At 41.3% G+C, this 27,663-nt stretch overlaps 1 protein-coding gene across 1 annotated transcript in view; it reads right to left on the bottom strand.

The window, feature by feature from the left end:
* Positions 1-27,204, bottom strand: part of Fggy (FGGY carbohydrate kinase domain containing) — a 357,033-nt gene extending 329,829 nt beyond the window's left edge. The window contains exons 1-4 of the mRNA XM_051188188.1: positions 27,098-27,204; positions 19,640-19,855; positions 8,252-8,363; positions 3,312-3,463 (exon numbers count right to left, since the gene is read on the bottom strand). Of these exons, the coding sequence (XP_051044145.1) occupies positions 3,312-3,463; positions 8,252-8,363; positions 19,640-19,843 (468 nt within the window). The 5' untranslated portion in view covers positions 19,844-19,855; positions 27,098-27,204. The remainder of the gene's footprint in view (positions 1-3,311; positions 3,464-8,251; positions 8,364-19,639; positions 19,856-27,097) is intronic.
* Positions 27,205-27,663: the final 459 nt, after the last annotated feature.

The following is a 27,663-nucleotide window of genomic DNA, read 5'->3' as shown; positions in this document are numbered from 1 at the left end:
CCACGTTGAGCCCTTACCCAGCTACTTACCTAACCTCTTCTCCAACTACTCTCATTAAAGTCCCATCACTCCCCTGTGACTTCTATGCCATACCCAAATTACACCATAGGGTATGTCTAGGAAGCCCTTCCTGTTTTAACTACTAGACAAAGCTTCACTTGTGCCCTTAGGCTCATGCCAAATCATCTGCCTCCAGAAAGAAAATTTTTTCTCCCAGAGTATTATGCCTGTCACGATATCTATCACTGTGCTTGGAATGTTTTCATCAAATGACATCTACCTTACTCCCCCAAGCTCCACTTACTATATACCTTGTTCTCTCTGCTTATGTAGGCTAAGGCTTAGTTCTGATTGTCTGCCCCTCTTTTCTGGTGTCTCCCCAGCAGTTGCTGGTTTATAGAAGTAACTCAGGCAGGACTTAGAAATGTAGGAATAGCACAATAATATAGAAATGATCTTGCAAGATGGTAAACGGGTAAAGGGGTTTGCTGCCAAGCCTTACTACCTGAGTTCGATCCCTGGGACCCACAAGGCATAAGGCAAGAATTAACTTCTAAAAGCTGTCCTCTGCTCTCCATAACATGCCTGTGGATGGTGTACTCACACACAAACACACAAATAAAATAACAGTGATAAGTTATTTAACGAGTAGACAAATGACAGCTTAATGGACTTAAGAGCACACAATCTCATATTCTTCTCTGAACACATATTTGAATAATTCTACTGAAGCTGTTTAAAGCCCCTGCATCTCCCACCAATGAGTCAAGAGGAACGACCCTTTCCTGATTCCCCATAAGTGCATGTTTTCCTTCACAGTGCAACAGCCAAGCATAAAACTGACAAACTTTTCCTGAATTCCCAGGCCACAGCATCTGCATCACCCAACAACCTGTTAGAAATGAAACTCTCCGATTCTTAGTCCCTGCCCCAGGGCTGCTGGAATAGAATGTATGGTTTAACAAGACCTCCAGTGATTCAGTTACACATGAAAGTTTCAGGAGCACTATAAGACCTTTAAGGAGATTCTCAAAGTTGGTTTTGGAAGGCCCATGAATCCTGAATGCAATCATGTTAGCACTAAAATGATGTTCAGCAGGAATTCTTGTGCATGCTAACAAGACAAAGAAAAAAGAATACAATACCTTGTCAATATCAGGTTCACTTTCAGATACATGACTAAGCAGAAAAGCAATGTTTTGACCTTGCCTCAAAATTTTTTCAAAGAAAATTATGGTTTTAAAAACAATGCCCAGACAGTAATAGCAGTACATGCCTGTAGTTACAGCTTACTCGGGAAGCTAAGGCAGAAGGATTGCTTGAGTCCAGAAGTTCTGAGTTGTGTTGTGTTAGGCTAATTTAGTGCCCACATTGAGTTTGGTATTTACATTGTGACCCTCAATCCTAGGGTCCACCAGGTTTCCTGATGAAGTATAAACTGTCAAAATGAAGCATGTGAAAAATAAGTACATAGATGTTCTTAGGAAGTTATAAACACTACTCTGTCATCTAGAAATTCCATTTTCTGCCAGCTTTACTTACTGAAGACTGATCTCAAGTACAAGATGGTAAAGTTCCTGAGATGTGCAGATGCCTCTCTCTGGACAGCCATAAGTCTCTTGTGAAGACAGGACCATCTTCCCAGCACACTGAGCTGAACTCAACACAATTCTTTGTCTATGTGCCCACAAAGGGAATGCACTCAACACTTTTCTTGTCTTGAAGTTAAGGTTAGGTAATCTTGAAGAACAACATCACTCTTGTTCCCAGCCCCATCCCAAGGGGTATATTTCATGGAGCACTTTTAGTACCTGCCAGAATGTGCTGGACTTTGGAGCATGGTAACAGGTTTTAAATCCAGGATGAAACATATTCGGTAAAATCAGGTGTCCTCTCTCTCCCAGTGTCCCATGCTAACAACAGGCAGAACTTGCTAGGACTAAGCTAACTGGTGCTTATGAAACCCACTGTGGGTGGCACGGTACAGCAGTTCTATGTTCTGATGTGTGTTTCAGCCCATGGGGGCTTAAGTTTTAAAACTGAACAGATACAACTCTGTCACTGCATAGAAGAAAAAAGAGAAGTCCTGGGATAAGAATGACTTTGCCAAAAGCATACAACTGTTGAGAGCAGAGGCACAATTGGATTCTCAAAAATCCCTTGGCTCCTGAGAGAGACCGTTTTCAAACTCAGCAACCACATATGGCTTTCTGCAGATGTAAATTGATAAGACAGATAGCAAGCCAGACCTGCTTTGATGAGCGTGGCCCTCCTGTTGCCTCACTGCCTCCTCTGTGTTCACAAGGCTGGGACACCTTCACAGATTCCCTTACTCTGCCCACCTCTATATACAATCTGAATAACTGATGACTCATACCACCTGGAACTCCAGAGCCAGTAATGAATCACACCAACTCTTGCTCATTTGATGGATTCTCTGTGCAGCAGACCACCTAGGGGTTTTAAGTCTGAGGTCCCCAGAGGAGGTGAACTTTCTCACCCATCCATCTCTGATGGGAGCCATTAAGCTGACATCACCATTTTCCACACTTCATAAAGGAGTGCTAACATCTGGAAATGGAAACCACCTGCCAGAGCTTTGACCAAGATCACCGTATCACTCAATGGCAGGGAAACTCAGGGGCAGGTAAAATGAGAAAGAGATGTCTTGAATGTCAAAAGATGAATAATATGGGGCTGAGTATGTAGACAAAGAAGGCTCTGGTCAGAAGAACTGGACTTAAATCCCAATCCTGCTACTTTCTAATTGGAATGGCAATTAACCTCTCTGAACTTCACCAGGACACAGTATATTAAGAGAATTGTTTTTGGAGTCAAGTGGTGTCAGGTTCAAATCCTGGCTCTCTTGCATACTTATTGGGTCACTTGTGATATGGTTCCTCTTAATGAATTTAGGCTTTCTAATGTACAAAAAAGAGAAATTGCACTATAAGAAAAGGAAAACCACTTGGGTATAATAATGCATGCCTGTAATCCCAGCATTCAGAAATCAGAGGCAGGATCTTGACCTTGAGATAAAACAGGGCTACAAAGGAAAGCTCTGTCTCAAAACAAGGAAAACAGTCTTGCACAGGGTGATAGGGTTCAAGGAGATACTATGTAGGATACCCTAGTGCCTGACACCTGTGTATGAAAAAATTATTAACTGCAGCCTGAACAAGAAGATGGACTCAGCCTCTGCAGACTGTCCAGTGAAAATCTAACTCTGCAGACTTGACAGGACACTCTAAGTCCACAATGAAGGAGCCCCTCAGTGAACATTAGAGCCCTTCCCTCACCCAAACACTCACCTCCTTCAGCCAGAGGAGCTTTGGGGCCTGCATCTCCACAGACATTATACCACCCACATACTGAAGGACACCATGCTTGGTCTTGTTGATCCTGTGAACCTGGCTGACTGCTCGATGGTCCAGCCACATGATAATGTTTCGATAGGAATCCCCTGGAAGACATGAGAGAAATATGCACAGGCATGTCTTGTTTTCTTTCTACTTCAAAGGAACAATGACGGATTCCTAGGCAAAGCACTACACAAGTTCAACAGCGATTCATGTGTCAAAAATGAACAAAGTAGTAATGGAGGACATGACTTGATGGGTAAAGGCACTTGTCACCAAGCCTGACAACCTAAGTTTGTCAGCCAGAACCCACATAGGCAATCCGACAAATCAACTCCTGCAAGTTGTCTTCTGACCTCCACACATATGTCACAAGTGCCCCACACACATGTACATACACACTAAATAAATAAGTAAATGTAAAATGAATTAATGGATTTAATTTAAAGTGAAGGTACACGGCAAGGCTGTGAGGACCCTACTCCCAAACCTTTCATTGTCATTCCAGCAGTGTCTTCCTTGACCACAACTCCATAGTTAGAAGTCATCTCTATGCACAAGCCTACATTCATGGACATACCACAATCACAAATAATAATTTTCATTCAATATTAATACTGGTTGAGATCTTAACATTCATTCTCTTGCAACTTCTGTCCTTTCTTTCCCAGCACTCTTGTCAAGAAACAAGTCTGTGAAATAGGGCTAAAGTGATACTATGCCCTTCTACTAGTCATGGGTACCCTTACATATGGACAAATATTTTACACTTACACAAGGGCATTTATAGCCTTCAGGTTTTAGTTTGTGTGAGGTTTAGTTAGTGTGTTTTTTGTTTGTTGGGTTTTTTTGCCCGTCAACTGAATTAAAATGAACTCATCATTTCAGGGTTTTTTTCTCATTCTGTTGCTTGGTTTGATAGAGTAGAATTCACATGAGTTCTGAATGGAAGTGCTGACTCAGGTTGCAGGGAGAGGTATAGTCTATTCATTTAGCTCCCTGGCTTCCGGGTCCACATGTGTTTAACAGGATACCAATGCCTGACTTAAGAGCAGGGACTGATTGAAATCTATCATGTGTTAACTAGGAGTCAATGCACATCGAGACACACCTAATCCCTTGTTCCTGGCTGGTTCTGGGGAAAGTCATGAGGAGAAACTATAAGTCAGTTGGAAAAGAAGTCTATATCCTTCTTACACTAACTCTGTCTGATGTACACCAGGGTAGCTAGCTGTTCCTTCCTTTCTTCCAGGCTTGTATGAATTCATGATACAATGTATAGATGGTCAAGCCTTCTTCCTTTCACCATCTCTGATATCTCCTGCTCTACTTTGCTTTCTGGTGCTGTGATAAACACTGTGTCCAAAAGCAACCTGGGGAAGGAAAGGAGTTGCTTGGCTTACATGTCTGGATCACAGTCAATCACTCAGATAAGTCATGGCAAGAACTCAAAAGGAGCAGGGGCAGGAATAATGGAGGAATGCTGGCCTGCTCTCCAAGGCTTGCTCATCTATGTTTCTCATACCTTCCAATTCATCGGCCCAGGGGTGTCATTGCCTGCCCATAGTGACCTAGGCTCTCCCACATCAATCAACAATCAAGAAAATGTCACACAGACATACCTACAGGTCACTCTGATGGAAGAATTGCCTCAGTCAAGGTTCCCACTTCCCAAGAGACTCTTTTTGTCAAGTTGACAAAAAGTAAGAAGCACACCTCTCAGGGTTCATTGTGGAGAAATCAGCATGAACACCTAGGATATTATCAGGGCAATATTATGGAGACCCAGCCATGTTATGTGCCATCCATTCTCACATATTAATTGAGTAGTGAAATGTAATGACTATAGAACTACATTTCTTGCTAGTGATAGGTATTTTCTTGCTAGTGATAGGTATTTGATTTGTCTAAGTATCACCTAGTATGCTAGTCATTTCACACACATCATCTCATTTAATCTGCAAAACAACCCTCCACTATGATCATTATGCTGAGTTTGCAATGGAAACTAAGACTCTATGCTTGAAGATATTTCCAGATGACAGCTCAGAAATCCATGAGGTATGCTGTGAAACCAGACCTGTGTGGAGAACAAGTAAACTGAGAAAGGGAATGCACAAGACTCGGATGTGTCAACATGAATAAATGTACTAGTGGGGAAATTTTAAATTCCAATACATCCTGTCCTCACTGCAGATGTGGACACATAAAGTAGCACAAAGACACCTGCTTATGTGCAGCAATTAGAATGGTCATGCCAGGAAGCCCTGAATTGCAGAGAGTATTTTTTTCTTAAAAGAAAAAAAAAATAGACCTCTTCCATAAAATATGATTAAATCCTATAAAGTGGGTACCAAAAAGTCTATTTTTTCTGTATCTTGAAAATAACTTTTAGCATATATACCCAACCTAAGAAGATATCTCAAGAAATTACAAAGTAAAGATCATTCACTGGTTTCTGACTAGAAAATTTAAAGTCTCTCAAAGCCTAAAAAAAAAAAAAAAAAACAACACACAAATGAAACAAAGACCCATCACAAGAACATTAAAAGGCAATTTTGATGAGAAGCTAAATGGTCCTCCTGCATAACAGAACTACTTCGGGGTTTAAGGCAATTTTGATGAGAAGCTAAATGGTCCTCCTGCATAACAGAACTACTTCGGGGTTTGATTCTCAGATGAAGATACACATGTCACCTGTATGTCATTCAGGTCTTACCAGGAACCATCGATGCTTCCACATGTGCACAAGTGCACAGGCCTTCTGGGTGTTGTTTAAATGTATGTACAAGTGCTATAAGGTAGAAATGTCTGGAGTTAAACTCCCAACTGTGGTAACAAGAAGCAGCAGCTGCTGCCCCTGAACCAGCCACAACAGTCAGAAGAATACAGTAAACACTGAATATTTACTGTAACTCATTTTTTATTTTAGACAAAAAGTGGAAGGTCAATCTTTTTTCAGTACTCCTAAAAACTTGCACACAAAGGGCACAACTGGAAGTCCGTTTAGTCTTTCATTGCTTCTACAGGCTAGGTACAATGAAGGTGCTGGTGCTCTGTCCCTTTCACAAGCAGCCATGGGAATACAGAAGGGACAACTTAGCATAGTCTCCCCTGAGCTGAGTCTGGGGCTGCACACACACAAGCTTTATTTAATTCTGAAAATGCCTGAGCATTTCTCAGCCACAGCAAGGGAAGGAGAGTGAAGGGGCATAGCAGGAACAGCGTGGAGAGCAAAACACAGACACAGAAACATAATATATTTTAACAGAATTTGAGGCAGTTCCAGAGGGAGGAACTGGAGTTACAGAGCCACCTTACAGAGCAGGGTATTCATCCTTACTCACTACTCATGCATTTAAAAATGTGAATACCCACTCAAGATATATTATATTCCTAGTGTACAGTAAAATATACATATAATAATAATCATCACAATAACACAATATGAAAAAACCATCTAAATGTTAGATTAGATAAAACCATCTAAATATTAGATTATTGCTGCACACAACAACAGAAGTCCAAACTCCCTTCACAACCTACAATTATCACCAGTAGGTGGGCACTCCCCAAAACTTCACTAAGGGAGCAGTCAGAACTGAGCTTGGGTATGCAGCTAGGTGTCTACAGGAGAAGAGAGAGCACATACCTGGCTGATCTTCAAAGCAAGAAGGACATTTTTAAAAGGCAAATAGTGGGCCTATTTTTCCCACAGTGATGCTTACTGTTCTTACATAGTTTTCCTTAGTCTGTGTTGATTTTTCATGTTTTGGTTAACATCTAAAGGCAGCCACACTTTTTTCCAGTCTTGTGGGTTTGATTTTAGTGATATTTAGGGTTATCTGCCTGATATGTATAGTTGCTTGGTCCAGCTATGACTTGCTCCCCACCCTGCAGGTAGAAAAAAGTTTCAAAAGGCTGCAAAAGCACCTTTAAAATTCTAATTTCATTTTTTAGAACAAAATCTAAAAAATCTACCCTTACTATAATTTGTGGGAAGTAAAGAAGGGCTTTTGTCAGCAGAGTACAGCTGCAGAATGAGCATAATTTAATATTTTAGGAAGAATGGCATCATTCCATTTCACAGAGTTGCCACTGAGCTCTCCTTTAAATGAAGTGCTTTTAACATGTCTATCCACAGTGTTAAGCAGGACCTTGAGTAGAGAGATGCACTCAGAAGCCCCTTTAAGAAGGAGGTGTGGTCTTCCACTGCTAACATCACTTTACTGTCCATTCACCTATACCCAGAAATTTTGCACAGCCAGAAATACTGTGGAAACTAGGATTGATAAAGCCTGTGATAGTTAGTGTTGATTATCAACTTGAAAAATTCAGAATGCCTGGGAGATGGGTCGCTGAGCTTGCCAGTGATGGCTTTTCTTAATTAGGTTAACCAGCATGGGAAGATCCACCCTGGACGTGGGCAGGATCATCTCAAGGGTAAATGAGAGGGGCAAAGGTAGTGAAGCAGATTGCGCACACACTTGTTGCTCATTTTCTGACTGCAGATATAAAGTGATCAGCTGTTTCAAGTTGCTGTGGCCATGACTTCCCTGCCTCCATGTAATGTGAAACTGTAAGATAAAGTTAATCTACTCCCTCTTAGATGCCTTCTATTATAATATTTCATTGTCAGAACAAAAACAAACCTAAAATTCCACTTAAAGCCAACCACATACACATTTTGGGGGATAAACCTCATGAATACCAGCTTGTGAAAAGATGTCCAGTTGACAATAATACACCAGACAGACTTACAAAGAAAATGCAACTTTTAGTAGCTCAAACAGTATGGACTTCTTGAAACTCAGGATTCTTGGCAGTTAAAGCCATCAACATCAGATTTCCCCCTAGAGCAGCCTGAAGAGGAAGGAACAAGAGAGTCCTACCTTCATGGTTTACTGGTAAAGGATGAAACTGTTTATCCAAGACAACCAAAGAACACGTGGCATCAAACCCAAGTCCTCGGATTCGCTGTATATCAATCCCTTGAACAATTCTCTGTTTTAAAAGCAAGCAAACAAAATATAAATTACAACATGGGCTCTTAAGAGCTTGAAGACAAGTTAGTAGTAGAAGTAAATTAAAACAAAAATTTTAAAAATTACCTAAAAAAAGTCATAAAAACTTTAGTATCACTATTTCATTTAAAACAATGCTCCACCATATAATAGTATGTGTCCAAAAGTCAGAATGGGGCTTCCAGCAGCAGAAACCCCCAGCGGTCATCCGAAATGAAATATACTGACAAGGAAATTATTCCTGAAAGAAGTCAAGGTCTCCAGATCTCCATTTACAGCTGGAAATAGGGAAATGGCTGAAGAGTTAAGAGCACTTGCTGCTCACTGGGATCAGTTCCCAGCACCCACATGGTGACTCATGACAATCTGTGACTCCAGACCCAAGGGACTCAGCTCACACTTCTGACCTCTGCAGGCACCCAGGATGTACATGGTACATTCAAGAAGAACAGCCATACACATAAAATACAATTTTAGAAATTCTTCTTTAGAAAACGTTATAGTTGGGTTCAAGATGTAGCTCAGGGGTAGAGTGCCTGTGTCACATGCACAAGGGCCTGAATTCAATTCCCAATACTGGATAACCAAAAAAGAAGATTTTTGAGGAAGCCAACTAAGACCTTTGACTCATGATGTCATAAAAATGTCTGAAATTTTAAAGCAATCTTTGACTTTCTAAAATTATATCACTAAAATACTAAAAGAACTTATAAATTAATAAGAAAAAGACAAGCAATGTAATTGAAAATAATATAAATCTAGGGCCAAAGTATATGAAATTTTCCAACTGTAATATAATTAAGCAATGCAAATAAAATAGCAATATTTGTTTCTTACATTCATAAAAATGTTAATGGTTACTTGTATATAGTAGTGGCTCCACCCCTCTTGAAGCATCTATGAACAAATAATGGTTAATTAAGTTCTATCCACAAAAAAGGAGGAGGGGGAAGAAAAAAGGAAGCAGAAGAACATAGGAGGGAGTAGTTGAGAAGAGGAACGGGGTCCACAAAGAGGTATAGAGTGATAACATCAAAATATATTATATACATGTATGAAAACGTCACAATAAAACCCAGTATTGTCCATAATGAATAAAAATTTTAAAAGAAATTTAGAAGTAACCCTACTTGAACATTATTATACCAATGTAATTACTGGGTACAATCTGTAATTTTTGACAGTATTTATTAAAATATACTTAGAACTATTGGCCTAGCAATATCACTTTTGGAAGCATAACATTGAAAATTATGACCTTAAGTAAATAAAGTCACATATAATACAGCTACTTGCTAACAACAGATTTAAAAATTCAATAAATTATGTTTTATCAAGTAAATTATGCTGTATTTATACAAAAGAGACACAAAGAGAAAATTTCTAGACATAGTGCTATGACAGGATCAGCAAATCTTCCTGAGAAAATAAAATATAATACTGAATAAAATCACCAATCAAAACCATTTGATGACTATGGAAATTTATCAAAGCTACATAATAAATTCAGAAGCATATTTTATGAAAAATGAAATTTATGCCTAAATGATAGAAAATTAAAATTTAACTTCAGGTCTAAGTAGTTTCTCTGGGGAAATTTACAAAGTATTTAAGGAGGAACCCTTACTCATGTCAGACATATAGAACAGAGCAAAGAGGAGAACATGTCCACCAAATCCTACATGGTGAGCATTGCATTAATATCAATTGGAAAGACAGTATAAAGGGCATGACAGAAGAGTGTTTGTCACAAGCATAGCTATAAAAATAGCAAAATACAAGCAAACCAAATCTTATAGTACACAAAACTGATAATGTGGAATTACCCCAGAATTTGCAAGGGTGGTTTAATAATCATTAATTAGTGTAAGATATATCGTAACAGAATACAGCACAAACATAAAATTATAACCTCAAACACTCCAAAACACTCCTTCAACACAAAAAACAACAAATTAAAAACCAAAAGCAGAATGCAAATTAGAGAAACAAAAACAAAGCATCAGAAAAACTTGGAGCTAACATCACAACTAATCATAAGATTCATTATTGCCTCCAACAGACACATAGAAATGACATTTCCATTAGCACTTCTACCCAACCTGGGCTAGCATCCAGGGCCAGTAAAATAAGGGAAAGAAAATAAATTAAAGGAATAAAACTTAGGAGAAAAAAAGCTAAAAGTATTTCTTTGCCAATGATACAATTAAAAAACAAACAAACAAACAAACCTTGAAAAAAATTACTAAGGTGGCCAAGCAGAGAGATGGGTTAAGAGCAATTTCTGCTCTAGTAGAGGACGTGAGTTCGGTTCCAAACATCTAAATCGGTGTGACTCACAACTGCTTGTAATTCCACCTCCATGAAGATTTGGTGCCTCTGGCTTCCAAGGGCACATGCACTCATGTGAACAACACACACACATGCGTACACACACACACACACACACACTTTAAATAAAACGTTTAGAAAGCTATTAGAGCTAATAAAATATAAGAGCACAGACTGAAGGTTAACAAATAAAAAACAATCATATTTCTACACAGTGGCAACTAAAATATCAAAAATAAAATCAAGAAAATAATCCCATCCATAACAACATAAAAATATTCAAGATCAAGGTTGAAGGCCTGATCTATATCAAACTTCCTCAAGACTCAGGAGATCTCAGAAGAAGAAACAAAAAGAATGTACAATGGGGATAAGTGCTGTGGAATGCTGCCCTTCAATATGACGTGGCTATTACACTCATTAAGTTATAGCAGTTTTGGTTCCTGTACAAAATGGAGGCTATCAATATGCTCATGAGACCCCACCCATCCCCAAGGAGCTGGGAAATGGTTCCTACTGGAAGCAGAGGAGTCATTTTTCAGGAGGTAGATGCTGGTAGGTTGCTCATTCTCAGCCCTGGAAAGTGGTCCCACACACATTTACATGTACACGGGAGTAACAGGACTCAGTGGATTATGAGGAAGTGGAGGAGGAGGAGGGAGGAACAATAAAGATGGAAAGAGGAAATATTTGGGGGATTCAAATGGAGTGGAATGGGAGTATTTTGGTTGGATATGATCAAGACACATTGTGTAGTCATTTGAAAGAAAATAGCCCCCAAGGAAGTGGCACTATGAGAAGGTGTGGTTTTGGTGGAGGAAGTGTGTCACTGCAGAGGCAGGCTTTGAGTTCTCTTTTGCTCAAGCTTCTCTCAGAAATGACACAGTCAACTTCCTGTTGCCTGCAAGATGTAGCCCTCTCAACTCCAGTACCACATCCGCCTGCATACTGTCATGCTCCCCATCATAATGATAATGGACTAAACCTCTGAAACTGTAAGCAAGCCACCCTAATTAAATGGTTTCTTTATAAGAATTAGCATGGCTTCTTCATGTATACATATAATATGTATGGTATACATATACATATATGCATATACATATATATGTATATATATATATATATATCAAATAATACAAAATATTCTTTGTGTAAAAAAAAGTCCAACGTTTATACCCTGAGGTAATAGGATACTGCTACAAAGGGTACATATGAAGAAGCAAGCCATGCTCAGAAAATTTGACATAGTAAAGATGGCAATCTTTTCAAGTTAATGTATAGATCCTATGTCAAATATTAAAGAAACATGGGGAAAGTAAAGCTTTCAAGAACTGCAGGCACAAATGCAAAATATGACCACTCTGGAAAAAGTGTGTTGTGGATTTTCATCTGTATTCTCCTTAATGTTAAAGATGTTGGCCATCTTTACAAAAATCTGTACCTTAATTAGGGACAGAATAATGAAAAAATCAAGACCAATGTGCATGATTTGCTAAAGAGATTGGCAGATAGTCATCATAATTGTAGAGGCCCTGAGGGCATTTCAAAAAAAAAAAAAAACCAGAGCCAACACTCCTGTAACAAGTTCAAAGACAAAGATTGCCAAATCTGTGTCAGTGAACATGCCCAGAGCACTCTCCCTGGGATCAGTACTCAAAGTAGCTACCACAGGATTCCATTTCCTCCTTTCACCAACAAAGAATCACATGGCAATTGCAGCTGTGTTTCAAACAGGTCCAGGTTAGTGGCCTTTGCTGGTAACTATATTGTACCAGACCACCAATCAGCTCCCAAATCATGACCTGGAGACTTAGTTTTGAATACTCAGCCTTAGCTCAGTTCTTATGTTAATCCGTTTTTCTTTATCTAGATTTTGCCTCGGGCTTTTTACCTTTCTTTCTTTCTGTATGTCTACTTTCCTATTTCTCATGCCTGGCTGGCGGTATATGTGTGAGTGCAGCATGTGTATGTGCGGATATACCCATGCATGCTTGAGTGTGAGGAGAATCTTCTCCTATTACTGTCCACCTTATTTGTTAACAGTGTTTCTCACTGAACCTGAGGTTTGCCATTTTGGCCAGGCTGGCTTGTCAGAGAGACATTGGAATGACCCCTGTCTCTTTCCCCAGTACCCATGGCAGGAGTTATAGGAACATACCGCTCCACCCACCTTTTATTTGTGTTCCTGGAGATCTTAAGTCAGATCTCCATGCTTGTACATGGAGCACTTGATCTACTAAGCCACCTCCCCAGCCTCCCTGGATTTGGAGTTTTAAATTTGTCTCAAAATGCAGAACTTTGCCCTGGTGGAACTATTAGACTTGCAATCTAGGATCCCATTTCTTAGTATTTAATATGCACCACAAAAGAGCTACACACAATTGTTACAGAATTCCAACAAAGGCGCTATTCTATTTTTGAAGTAATATTAGCAACATATACTCAAATGTTGCTGTATATGCAGTATCTACTATGCATGTGCATGATTTAGTTCCTTGGATTTAATCCTTATAAAGTACACTAAAAGAAAAACTTAATATATTATTCATTTATGGTTACATGGGACATCCATCAGTGGCAAACCAGTCCTAAAAGTTCCTTGCTATGTGGCTCTGTTGGCATCTGTCCCAAGAGTGCACATCAAGGGGTTCACCCATGTCCCAGATCCTGCAGTTTGCCAAAAGAGAAAGTTTGAGAAAATACAGGTCACTCAATGAACGTCCAGAACAGGCAACATGGGACACGGTATCCATCAGTCAGCCACCTCTTGGTTTCAACTCTACCACTTTTGCACTGGTCTCGGGCTTTCTGAGTCCTGGTTTCCTGGGAAATACTGCAGGCTTTGGGGACTTGCAGTACTGCAGAATCAGAGCACCTCCATGGAAGGCAGACCCAACACTGCATTAATTATGTCTATTTAAGGTATTTCATGCTCAAAGTACAGCATGTTCTCTGATATGAACACAAATATGAATGATAGGCAAAGAGGAAGCAACAGCAAGCAAACTGCAGACTCAAATCTTTGTGAGGATTTATGAGTGTAACTTTCTACTAAAACCAAAGATAAGGGTTTCTCAATTTATTTTATGAATTTCCCCATGAGGCCTACAATGCCCTGGGTTCAAATCACAGCTTTTCAGTGGTAAAATCTCCATGTCTCCACTCCTACAAGGGGCCATTCACAGGAACTGATAGAAAAATAGCATCAAATAGCTAGCCTTACAAGGATATAGCTTACAAAAGGAACTTTCTACACCAAGGAACATCCCCTTCCCCATCTTTCCTTCCTAGCTTATCCCAGGGAGCAGCTTTCATGGTCACATTACCACAAGGCCTCTGGGACTCAGCCATGAACTCTTATTTATAGTCTTGTTAGTGGAGAAAGAAAAGTGTAGTAAACTCACTCCAGAAATCTGGCAGAAAGAGATTTCCCTTGCTAGAGACAAATCACATCATTCTTCTAAAGAATTTGCAGGGACCGAGTTTGCTGAAGCCTCATTTGGGAAACTGATCCACGTCTAACTACTGCAGCTCTGGGGCAACAAACAAGAATTTGGAGAAGGGATTGTGCATCTTTTGCTCTTACTGTGGGGGAATGGCTTCAATACTGCATGTGTTTTAAATCAGCAAGCTCTGCCATACTGGGTATAGCTATAGCATTCCCCAGAAGCCCCCAAGACATACTGAAAACCGGAAGTGTGCAGCTCTAGTTTTATACTAAAGTTCCTTTGAGAGCAGGCTGAAAGCCCCATGGCATTATGGACAGAATCCAGCTCATAGCAGAGGTCCAGGGGGCTGGTACTGTACTCTCTCAAATATGGATTTGAATGTCTTTGTCAGTTGCACAGGCATGTATAAAGTTATGCAATACTAGAAGCCCTTGGGTCCCATCATCCCATTACCTGCACAACCTACACACTCACTCAGTTGGTCCCTAGAAAGTACAGTCAAGTCCTTCTAGGTCAGGCTGTGTTCAGACAGATATTTGGGAAACAATGGAGAGCAAAAAAAAAATATTTTTACTTTAATCCTTGCTCTTTAGGAAATGACATTTTAGCATAGTCAGTGTTTCTCAACCTTCTTAGTGCTGCAACCCTTTAACACAGTTTCTCATGTTGTGTTGGTTCCCCAACCATAAAATTATCTTCATTACTATTTCATGTAATTTCACTATTGTTATGAATTGTAATGCAAATATTCATAATCTTAGGCAACCTCTATGATACGTTCATTTGACCCCCAAAGGGGTTGTGAGCTACAGTTTGAGAACAGCTGGCATAGGTAAATAACCAATGAGTCAAATAAATGATAGCGTATAAACATAATACACCCACTAATTAGTCAAGCTGATTGGTCAAAAAGATCATAAGTGATGGAGTTGGGGAAGTTGGTTTTCAAAAAAAATGGAGTATTGATGAAGGACTTGAAAGAATAAGCAACTGACCTTGTTTAAATCTGAGCAGTGTTCTTAGCAGGGATGCAGCCAAAAGGGAGGCCCTGAGCCAGGGGCAGCAATGAAAGGAAAAGAACTCACATGGGTCATACTACATACAAGGCCCCAAGACAGAATTGTCTAACACCTCCTACAGGAACCAGTCAAAGGACAAAACTAGTCCTGAATTTTACATATTGTAGGGATGTACAGTGGTGTGTCTTGATGGCAAGCGATGAATGAAAGCCAGATACTTCCATTTATGTCAGTGGTCCAAACGTTCTGAAAGCCCCTCTGTCTTCTCCACTGCCACCATGCCCTATGAGACAGTCCTTCCCATTTGATCCTCTGTAAAATTTCTAATCTTGACATAGTCAAAAGCAAGAAGATGCTGTAGGCAGAGTGGTTCTAAATTTGAACACAGGACAGAGGATGGGGGCTGGAACGGAGAGCCAGAAGCACATCAAAAATGACCCAGAGAGAATCATGGTGCTACTGAGGGATGGAAACAAAAGAGTAACAGTCAGTTTAAACATAGAACTCTAGCTGTAAGAGACTAGATCAGAGAAGTAACACAGATGCCAAGACATGTATTTAGCTCTGAAAACGATGTGGGAAGTAGGTGCTGGGAGCAGAGAATACACAGACTTCTCCCATCTTAGCCTGGGCCATTGCTACCTGGGAACTCAGCTATCTAGCCCCAAGTTTATCTTCCCACCTGTCAAATGGAAACAATAATCCTGCCCCTGCTTACCTTATAAGCAAAACTGAATTCATATGGAGGTGTTTTGGCAAACTGATTTTGATTCTACAAATATAAGTTAAAATTAAAGCTCGACCCCACATGTCCTTCTCTTCATCGTCCATAGAGCAAAGCAGCAATGTAGAACAAAATTGCACTTCATCGGCTTCATGTTTGTGGAGTTCTACCTTCATGCAGATAAGCTGTTTTATCTTTAGGAGCAGGGAACTTGTGATGCTTCTTTTATAAGTTCCAGTGCTCATCGAAGAGTATAGCATCCAGTTGGTACTCCATAAATATTTTCAGATTTAAAAAAAATGACAATATCTGGGCCTAATGAAATGGCTCAGTTGGTAGCATCCTTGCTGTACAAGCATGAAAACCCGAGTTTCATCCCTAGTACCCATGTAACAATGTTGGTATGTTGCTTTCAATCCTAGTGCTGGGGGGGTAGAGACAAGAGGATCATTAGGGCTCAATGGCCAGACAGCATAGCTTACTAGATGAGAGACCCAAGGAGAGACTCCTCCTTCAAAAGCAAGGTGGATGGTTCCTTAGGAATAATATTCCAGGTTGTCATCCAGCTTTTACACACACCTGTACACACATACATGTGCACCATCTGTATACACACACACATACATATGCCCACCTGCACACACAATGTGCACCCATATGAACATGTAATGTACATCATGCACATAAATGCACATACACACACAAACATAAATATAAATTTCAAAATAGAACAACATTCATCAATGGCCATTAGTCACATGATTCTTTCAGCTTATCTTCTTTTTCCCAGTGGAAATGTAGTAATCTATGAAGTTGTGATGTTCCTCTCTCCTTGGAATGATACAGATTTGTAGATCCAAAAAGTACACTTTAAGGTCAGGGACTGTGTGTGTCTCCTAGGACTTCCATGTTTCCAGAGAATGTTTTAGGTGTGCTGGATACTGGACCAACAAAGGAATGCCACATTTTCCCCTTGAGCAAAAGTCAGGTAAAGGCACTACCATGCAGTGCTTACAATACCAACAAGGTGAGTTCCTGGCCCCACACAGCAACACCATAAAACACCTCTGACTAAGCAGCAGACACAGTGAGGGTCTCTAGCCACAGTGAGGCTGTGGCTAGAGAGGGGGGGTGAGGCCCTCAAGGCCTTTCTCTGAATCATGGTAAGACCCCTTGCTGCTCCTGAACTACTTCAAAGCCCTGTTTTTTGCATCTTGGAGAGAAGAAAAACTATTGACAAGCATTGTTATAAGGAGAAAACGAAGGGATGGCCACATAATATTGAGCACTGCATCTAAAACATGATTAATAACCAAGGAATGCAAAGCTGCCATCATCATCATTACCATCACCTTGTCATTACTACTGCTACTTTTATAGTCATTAACTCTACTAAGGGATGTGGGGAAACAAGGAAAAGTAAAAGGAAGTCCATAACTGCTCTCAACACTTCTGCTTCCTGGAGTCAGTGAGGAAACACAGACAGGCCAGAACAGAAGGGACATCAGCCCGTAACCTAGACAGGTGGTCCCCAACCTGCGGATCACGACCCTTTTAGGGATCAAATATCAGATATCCTACATATCAGATATTTACAATTCATACCAGTAACAAAATTATAGCTATGAAGTAGCAACTAAATAATTTTATGGTTGGGGGGTTACAACAAGAAGAACTATATTAAAGGGTCACAGCACTAAGAAGGTGGAGAACTACTGACCCGAACCAGTGCTTTTCAAAGTCTTCTGCAGAAGGCGCGGTAACCAGAGGATACTATCCCCTTGCACTTGGGCTTCTCATATTTTGTCTCAGAAATCCATTCTCCTAGCTCTACTCGTTTTGTTATCACTACCACTATAGGCAACAATGATTGTTTAACCCTGACACTGATGGGACCTTTTGTATGTTTTAATTCACTTAATCATCACAGCAATCTTATCAAGCTGGGAAACTTAGCAAAAATGGTAGCTAGTCCAAGATCACAAGCTAAACAACACTAGAGCAGTGACTCTCACTCAGGCAATTCAACTGCAGAATGCATACTTTCATGTGTCAAAAATGCCTCCCCGTCAAAAGTCCTTGCATGAGGTTCTGAGCAGACACATCACGCTCAGGCCACACTGCCACATCTCCATTCACTGTATGAGAGGCATAGCCTGAGGCCCATGGGCTTTCTGCAGATCTACTGCAGTGAGAGGCCAGGCTGAGCACTAATGCCCTGCACTGCTGTGACTATTGAGGCTGACACAAATGACGAGCTGGCCACCACTGGGAGATGATTAAAAGTCTGCCATTAAACCAAGCTGTGCAGTAGGCCTGCTTTAAGGGAGCTCTTCATTGGGGAACTATATTTTCTTCTTGACAATTTCCTTAATGGCAAGAATGTTAGAAGAACAAAAGAGACCCAAGGGCAAAGAGCAGATGATTTTCATGGATGCAGGGGCTGGGAGCAGGGAGAGAAGAGGAAAATTAAACAGGCAGAAGAGATGATGACCCCTCTTTGATTTCTGCAGAGTGCCTGGGTAGCCCAACCCACCCCTGTGCAGTTTTCCCCGGTGGCACTAACAGCTGCCCAGAGCTCATCAAAGTTTAAGCAGACTAATCAATACAGAAAAAAAAATGGAAGACTGTCCAGCTGAAAATTACCAAGCACCCCATGAATAATTAAGGACCTCAACTAGAAAGAGGGAGAAGGAACAGAACTCAGAATTTCATGTTTCTCCTATAGAGGGTGGGGAAATAAAAGAATGCCTGTTGTTAATAATCATCAAAATATAAATTCATTTGAACAGCTCAGACTTCAAATACAAACTAGTCACAGCCGGCATCACTTCCTTCTTTAAGACAGCAAGCCCAGTCTTAACACAGGCCACTCTAGACGAGCATGCATGGGGCTATCACAGGCCACTCTAGACCAGCGTGCATGGGGCTATCACAGGCCACTCTAGACGAGCATGCATGAGGCTATCACAGGCCACTCTAGACCAGCGTGCATGGGGCTATCACAGGCCACTCTAGACAAGCATGCATGGGGCTATCACAGGCCACTCTAGACAAGCATGCATGGGGCTATCACAGGCCACTCTAGACCAGCGTGCATGGCGCTCATTTGAAGATGCCCAGCTTTCTTACAGCATGCCATGATTTCCTGCCCCTATGGGTTACTCTTGTTTCTCCTGCCCAGACTGCAGTGCCCCTTGTGTGTCCAGTTGTTACTAGGAGTCAGATGTTCAGGTTCTAGCCCTGCAGCTGCCAGTCACTAACTACCTGAGCTCAGGTAAGCTGGCTAGCACTGTCTTTTGTGGCTCTTCCCAGATAAAAAATAAAATTGGGGGGGGGGTTAGTACTAGCTGTAAGGCAGTCACAAAGGTTTGGCCACAGTGTATGTTCATATATTGGTATATAATAGAGGCACACTGGGAGTTGCTATGACTCTCACATCCTCATTTCCACATCTCAGGCTTAGGCATTCTCCATTCTGTCTTCCCTGTCCCCGTGCCTTCAGAGTCAGCTCTAGCTACATGTACTAGCTGGAGCAGTCCATCCAGCACAAGTCAGCAGTCTGGGACTCCCAGTACCTGGAATGTTAGCTTCTGAAAACCAAAGCCTACATCATCCAGCTCTATGCCCCTAGTTACCCTAACATATCATGAACACTGAAGTGTACACATATAAAACAGCCTAGTAAGAGGAGCACGCAACAAGGATAGGATGCCCATGGTTTGGCTCTTACCTTTGTGACATGGCAACATGCTGCCCAGATGTCCTCTGAGGACTGCTCATGGTGGTTGAACTGTGGCTCCCACTTCTTAATTGGCTGTTCTGCAAAAGCCAGAAGAATCCCTCTCTGGTCTACCAGGGCTGCACGGACACTACCTGTTCCAACATCGATGCCCACATAATAGTGACCTGGCTCCTGGTCTCCACCAGACATCATGGTACCTTCACCTGTGGTGAACAAGTGCGAACACTATATGAAGACAAATAGACCTGTGCAGATAGCCAAGACACATCATCAAATTGGACAGGAAAGGGAATCCAACTCCCTGAATGGAAAGCTGTTTATTATTTATTTACTTAATCAAAGTTTTTATAGGCACTGAGCAAGGTGGTCAAAGAACAGGCACATTAGCACATGTAATTCCCATTCCTGGATGGAAGTCAAAAAATAGGCACCTGATTACATAAATGGCTTGAGCAAAGTTGGGAAAATGAGAAGGTAGTGGGAAACAGAGATGGATCCAGACGAGACAGATGTTTACTCTGGGAATTTGAATCTACAAAACAGTAGCCTTGGGACCAAAAGAAGCATCATTTCCTTATCAGTCATGAATCGAATCAAATCAGCTTCACAGGTAGGTACCCTGTAACAAGCAGTGCACACAGCAGCATGCTCTCCTTTCCTCTCTCTGACTGGAGGAAAGGACAAACAAGCCTCTGTTATGCTGCTGAAGCAGGGAAGACTCTAGAAGGCAGATAGCTTTTGGTTTCATACTAGGTGCACACACTCCTAAAGAGCAAATGACCGTCATGATAGTGGTGCCATTTGACAGACAGGAAAGCCAGTGTCTGCAAACAAAAGGCATTTCCCATGCTTCACAGGAGCAGCTAGGCCAGAACTCCTCACCTATGCAACCCTGAGCCTCAGGCTGCCTCCTCTTTTTTTTTTTTTTTTTTTTTTTTCCTCAGAGGTTTGACATAATGGTTTTGAGAAGAAACAGATATACCACAGCCTTCATGAACTGACTGGGAATTGGGAGGAGGTCCAGGAGAGACAGGTTCAAGAGTGTGTTAGACGATCTGTTTTCCTGACAAACCCCTGGTGAGTTACAAAGAAACCTGACCTGGGAACCCTCAGGAACCTCTGGGCCCATGGGGCTGCTCACAGGGTAAGCCACATGGCACAGATGTCTCCCAGGCCTCTCACTCTCCAGTCTCAAGTGGTGCAGCCTCAAGACACTAACTTCACTGGCACAGCACAGCTGTCCCCCTGGCCAGCCAGGCAGTCAGAGCTCCTGTGGTCCAACTTTAACCTGAGAAGCAGTGTACTACCTCAACTTCAGAGAACCATGGTTCCTTGGTCACATCACTCTTGGGGATTCTAAAACAAGTCAGACAGCAGATGTTCAGTTACTGCTTCCTGAATATTTATTCCAATAAAAAAAATAGGGGAAGAAAACAGCTTCATTAAAACTGATAGCTTCTGCCTTAACCATAGTGATTTCCCATCTGCATTTGCTCCCTTTGGCTCGGAGGCAGGTGAAGAAGAAAATGGAGAAGCGGGAGTTATGAAGTTTACTGCCTCCCCCTGAGCCTGAGAAGGTTCCGAGTCTCAGCAGGTGGGCCCTCCTGTCTCTCTGGCTTTCTTCCCTTGAGAGCTCATATGAACATGAGCGCCAGTTTTCAAATTCATCCTTCATGCACTCAGCAGTGACACCTTCTCTTTAAGCCATTAGTCAATAAAACAAAAGTTTAAATGAAACAGATAAATGCTGAGCTGCTAGTCCTATCCTCCCTGATTTCTCTTAGTGGTTGATGGGAAGTAAAGGAAGTTCTGAGTGAATGTGTATTGTTTGACATGAGTATGACCATGTCAAGGACTGGCAACTCCTCAGACCCATGGGAATGTGAAAGCCGTCCCCCATCCATATGACTGCAGTTTCCTCCTCCTGTGTGTTTACAGCTTGAGACTATTACCCCACAGAGACTCCCCTACCAAGATTAGCTAAACCTGCCTCCTCAGTCAGCTATATAATACAGCCCCACCTCCCACTAAACTGTATACAATAACCCTGCCTTCTCCTACAAATGTACAAAATAACCCCCACCTCCACAGCCCAGACACTGCTGGTGATGAGGAATATCCATAATTCTCTTACTAAAATACTGCTGGCCAATAATGCAGGAAGATAGGTGAATTCTGGGAAAGGTAAAAGGAGAAAGCCTGCCAGACAGCTGCCATGTTGGCCACCAAAGGAATAACAGGTCCAGACCCCTTCTCCGGTAAGAAAAGATCATGTGGAAATACTTAGATTAATAGAAACGGGTTAAAAAATCAAGACAGAGCTAGCCAATAAGAAGCCCTAGCCAGCAGCCAACAGTTTTGTAATTAATATAAGTCTTTGCGTGCTTATTTGGGGCAAGGCAGTGGTGGGACCAAGTGGGACAAGAAAATCCAGCAACACTGCTGGTGCATCTCCATCAGAGTGCACAGCCCACCCAGTCCTGGCTTTTCCTTGCTTGTATCTGTGTGTCTAGCCTTTTATTTCCTAGCATCCCCAGGCAGGTTTCCAGGATCAAGCCTTGATGGACACTGTAGTGATTACTCTGCTAGGCTCTTTCTCAAGACAGCAGAATACTATCACTATAGAGTTGATACCCTAAGGTCTTCAACAAGTAATGCCTATTATAAGCTTCTTAAGCCCAATAAATACTGAATGCTCCCACACACACACCCTTACAGTGGGGTCCTAAATATCCTCATAGCCCTGGAAGTATACTTGTGTTTTGTTCTGTTGGGTTCCTCCCATCACTTGCTCTTCCCTCCCCAACTGCATTCTCTACCTCTCAGGGTGGGGATTCTTGTTATTTTTGCACATGTACAAAGGCTACCAATCTATACTTTCATTTCAATGTGATCCACCATATAAACAAACTGAAAAAGAAAAACCATATGATTATCTCCCTAGATGCTGAAAAAGCCTTTGACAATATTCAACACCCTTTTATGATAAAGGTCTTAGAGAGGTCAGGGATAACAGGAACATACCTAAACATAATAAGTGCAATATACAGCAAACCAACTGCCAACATCAAACTGAATGGAGAGAAACTTAAGCCTCTAAAATCAGGAACAAGACAAAGCTGCCCTCTCTCTCCACATCTCTTCAATATCGTACTAGAAGTTCTAGCTAATGCTATAAGACAACAAAAGGAGATCAAGGGGATCCAAATTGGAAAGGAAGAAGTCAAACTGTCCCTATTTGCAGATAATATGATAGTTTACATAAGCGACCCAATAAACTCTACCAGCTGATAAACACCTTCAGCAAACCAGCAGGATATAAGATAAACTCAAAAAAATCAGTAGCCCTACTTTTTTCAGACAACAAAGAGACAGAGAAACATCACCCTTTACAATAGCCACAAGCAACATATCTTGGCGTAACACTTACCAAACAAGTAAAAGACCTATATAATAAGAACTTTGTAGCTCTAAAGAAAGAAATTAAAGAAGATACCAGAAAATGGAAAGATCTCCCATGCTCTTGGATAGGTAGGATAAACATAGTAAAAATGGTAATCTTGCCAAAAGCAATCTACAGATTCAATGCAATCCCCATTGAAATCCCACCACAATTCTTCACCGACCTTGAAAGGATAATAATCAACTTCATATGGAAAAACAAAAGACCCAGGATAGCCAAAACAACCCTATACAATAAAAGAACTTCAGGAGGCATCACCATTCCTGACTTTAAGCTCTAATACAGAGCTATAGTTCTGAAAACAGCCAGGTATTGGCACAAAAAAAGATAGGTAGGCCAATGGAATCGAATTGAAAATCCTGATATTAACCCACACACCTATGAACACCTGGTTTTCAACAAAACAGCTAAAATTATACAATGGGATAAGGACAGCATCTTCAACAAATGGTGCTGGCACAATTGGATGAGGGTTGTAGAAGACCGCAGATAGATCCATGTCTGTCGCCATGCACAAAACTCAAGTCCAAATGGATCAAAGACCTCAACATCAATCCAGCCACATTGAACCTCTTAGAAGAGAAAGTAGGAGGTGCCCTTGAACAAATTGGTATAGCAAACTTTATCACTCTGAACCACATTTTTTTTTTGGTGGTGTGTTTCTATATCTATCTCCCTTATTGGACTGAATCTGAATAAAATGGGAAAAAACTGATTTCTGAACTCCTACTTTCTTCAGTGTCTGGATTATAATTGGTTTTCAATAATGGCTTATTGAACAAACTCCTGTATCAATGAACCTAGAAAAAAATAGTAATAAAAGATCCATAGTTTATTTGAATTTCTGTGCTTATTTACAGCCATGTAAATAACTTAACAGGGTTGCTTTCTGAAGAAAGCATCAGGTGATGTGAACATTGTGTGTGCACCATAAGGTGTGTTTACAGAAACCTAGAAGGGAGAGTGTGGGGCATTCCCACAGGCATGGTACTCAGGCAGTTACTACAGTTGTCATGCACACCTCACTGCATCTTCTAGTGTGCTAGTTTATTCTAATTTTGGTATCTATCAGTTAAGTGTTTTCTTAGAATGTTTACAGCCACATTCTAACAGATTTTTTTCCCATATGTAGCTTCCCTGAAATCAGAGTGATTTGATAGTCAGGGTATCCTGGAATCCACAGGTAGGATTTCTTTCTTCATGGGATATAATGGAGTAATCAGGGTGTCGCTGCACCAGGCAGTCTGCTGAGGACAAGGTGAATAACAATATAAGAAGATGCCTTGCTTCATAGGGCCCTTTCCAGTCGTTCTTCCCACCTGCCACCAGCTGCAGGCACCTCGTTTTATATCCATTTCTTCTTTCTTCCATCATCCCCACTGTGAAAGCTTGGGGAGGCAGCTCCTTCCCATGTACCTTAGCTTCTCTCCTGCTGCTAGAGTAAAACATTCTAACAGAAGCATCTTAAGAGAGAAAGGGATTATTCTGGCCCACCGCTCCTGGTCTTCCCAGCTCAACTAAAGCATCTCCTTGGGCACACCCATGGGCCTGTCTCGAGGGCGATTTTAGGTTCTGTCAAGCTGACAGCATTAACTATCACACCACAGACCCAAGAATGCCAACAGCTCTGCTCTTACCTACAAGACCATCCCAAACCTTGAGAGAAACCAGAAAATAAATAGGAAATGAAGAATCCCTACAACACTTCTGCCTTACACCTGGTCAGGAACATTCCAGCTTCTTTCTATGCTACCAACTCCAAGGCAGGAGAGATTCCCCATGGAGCTGGCCCTAAGCTCCTTCTGATACCACATTCCTCTGCAGGTAGAACATTGTCTTATCATCCACCACCAAGAAAAATAAGAGAATGATTTCTACTCTCCAGGTGTGGGCTTGCTCTAGACTGGATTGTAACTCTCAGGAATGGACCTACCCTCAAGAGAGCCCTCACACTCTGTGGAAAGTAAACTATAATCACTATAGTTACTTCAAACTGTAACCTTGTTTCTATGGAATAGCCAGTGAATGAACTGAGTATCAAAAGAAACCATCATTAGGGGAATAATAAAAGGCGCCATGTTTACTATGTATCTGATACTCTGCTAAGCAGCCTGTTTACACTGCTGCTTCCTGATCTTGAAAACCACTGAAGAGACTTACCATCTCCATTTTATTGACCAGTCCTAGCTGACTGAAGCAACATATTCCAGTAGTTCATGCAACCACTATGTAAGACAATGAGCCATACCATCTTAAATCCTTAACATGTCTTAAGATCTTTGCTGCCTTCAGATGCCCTTCCATTACTAAATGATGACTTACTGAGGACTGTGTTAAGGGCTCTTGCCTACTTATGCTGAGGTTATCTAACTCAAAAGCCAGGCTATCCACCTTCAAAGACTGTCCTACATCACCAGAGTACCTCTATCTAGCCATCCTCCAACTTCCATAAAATATTTCTCGACATCCTATAGGATGCTGACTCTGGGAGCTACAGATGTGTTCTCCCAACAGCATCTGCATAAGCTTCTCAGCCCACATTTTTTCCAAGAAAGAAATGCTAACTCAACATTCAGGTTCACCATTTCTCCATTATTGTGGTCTTAACCTCTATGAAAGTTGTTTTCACACCTGGAACCTGAAATCAAGCAAGACTAAGCCCTTGAGCACCAAGATTCACTGAAAACAGATCTGCATGGTATGAAAACTCTGCCAGGAGACTGAAGTCCTTTGCCCCTCCTACTCTGTGCTCTTTGTCCCTAGGTTACAAGTACAGTTGTCTGTGTCCTTAACTCCAAACTTAATCAGTACCTAGAGAAACAAAAACATAAGAAATAGAGAAATACTATTCCTTTTCTGATTAGGGAATAACATTTTCTAATTGAAAAGAAGTAATGTTCCCTTTCTAATTGAAGAAGGGGTTAGGCTCATCATTGTGTTGCTTGTTTCCATCAAGAGCTTATCATACTATAGAAACCCTGTCACTCATTACTTTATATCTCAGTGGCAGGAATAATCTGCCCAAAGCTGCCAGGCATCGAAAACCAGCCCCAGGATTTGAACCCCAGGCTACAATGTTGGGCTTAGGGCACTTTGTACAACATTCAGCTAACACTGAAAATCAAACCTTTGGTAACTTTAATAACAATAATAACAGATGCCACAAAAATTGGTCTTTCTTAAACTTGCCCCTGCAAATTGCCTACTTGACTTCATGATTTTATTTACTCCTTACTGTAGCCCTGTCGACTAGGAAATGGGAGCCCTGTTTCTCAGGGAAATGAGCTGAGGTATTTGAAGAGGAACCTAGGTAAGGTATAGCAGAGACAGAGGCTAGACCAGGGCAATCCCAAAGCCTGCCTTATGAGTAATGATGAGTAGAACTTAGGTTTCATTCCATTATTTTTAGGCAAAGAGGAACACTCTAAAAAGAAAAATAATGGTTGGGGGAGGGCAGTTAGAGAGAGGAAGTAATACATGACCCCTGGATGGCAAAAAGAAAGAAAATGAAGAAAAATTCAAGCTGGGCTGCACACAAGTACTGAGACATACCTAATATCTCAGTCTAGAAGATGCCTGAAAAATCAGGCCAGTCCAAATCCCCAGCATGGGCTGTACTGACTCCTGGCCCCTATTTATGATCAAAAGGCTGTTCTCTGTGATAAATATTTATGCATTTCATTAAATAATGGCCTGTATAAATAATAATAGAAATGTGCCACAGGAAACCAGATTTCACAGCTGATTTTCTTCAGCAAATGTGCAAGCTGCTCAAATGCCAAGTGAGGAAAAGAGGCAAGTTGGAACTCAGGGCTGCCCTTTGCAAAACTATTTCAACCATTCCTAGAAGGTGGTAAATGCTACGGATTCTCTGCTAAAAACCAACCCCTAGGGAATTGTGCTGTCCCTGTGTTCCCTTCTTCACCCTTAAATAACCTAGTCACAATGAGACTATTTCCCAGAGCCACATCCCTGGGGCTTACCTCACGTTTGATTCTGCTTCTTAAAGAGCCACTCCTCCAGGATCACTTTAGTTAGTGACAGCCCACAGAAACTGCCCCAGGAGTGGAGAAGGAATTCAATGTCCTCTTTCAACACTGACCTTTGTACTCTACTGGGAACTCATGTACGCCAGCCCCGTGCAATTTAGTATTGGTTACACTGTAATCGGGTTTGGGCAAGACTGGGAGATAAGAGAAGCAACAGGTCATCCCTATGCTGCCCACTTCAGTCTCATTCACAGGAAGGATTCAGCACCCCTGTGAGGACATTTAACATGCTCTAAAATAGTGAGAAGATTTTAAACAGGAAGGAAAGAGTCAAGACAGCAACAATACCTGGCTCTCTATGGTTTCTATCAGCATAACCAGGACCAAATAAGTGTGGCTTGCCAGCAGGCACTTTCCCTCCTAAAGTGAAAGGAAATCTCCTATGACTGCCCTCCTCCTTCTCCTCAGCTTTGCAGCTTAGGGGACATGATTTTTAGAGTTGTCTGATTGCCAAAACTAGCTCAAATGAAATACTCCACATGCTTCTTACATTCCCAAGC

This window comes from Phodopus roborovskii, unplaced genomic scaffold, assembly GCF_943737965.1.
Source record: "Phodopus roborovskii unplaced genomic scaffold, PHOROB, whole genome shotgun sequence".
In the NCBI taxonomy this organism is placed as follows: Eukaryota; Metazoa; Chordata; class Mammalia; order Rodentia; family Cricetidae; genus Phodopus; species Phodopus roborovskii.
The sequence above is the reverse complement of the archived record's forward strand: the minus strand, read 5'-3'. Positions and strand labels throughout refer to the sequence as shown.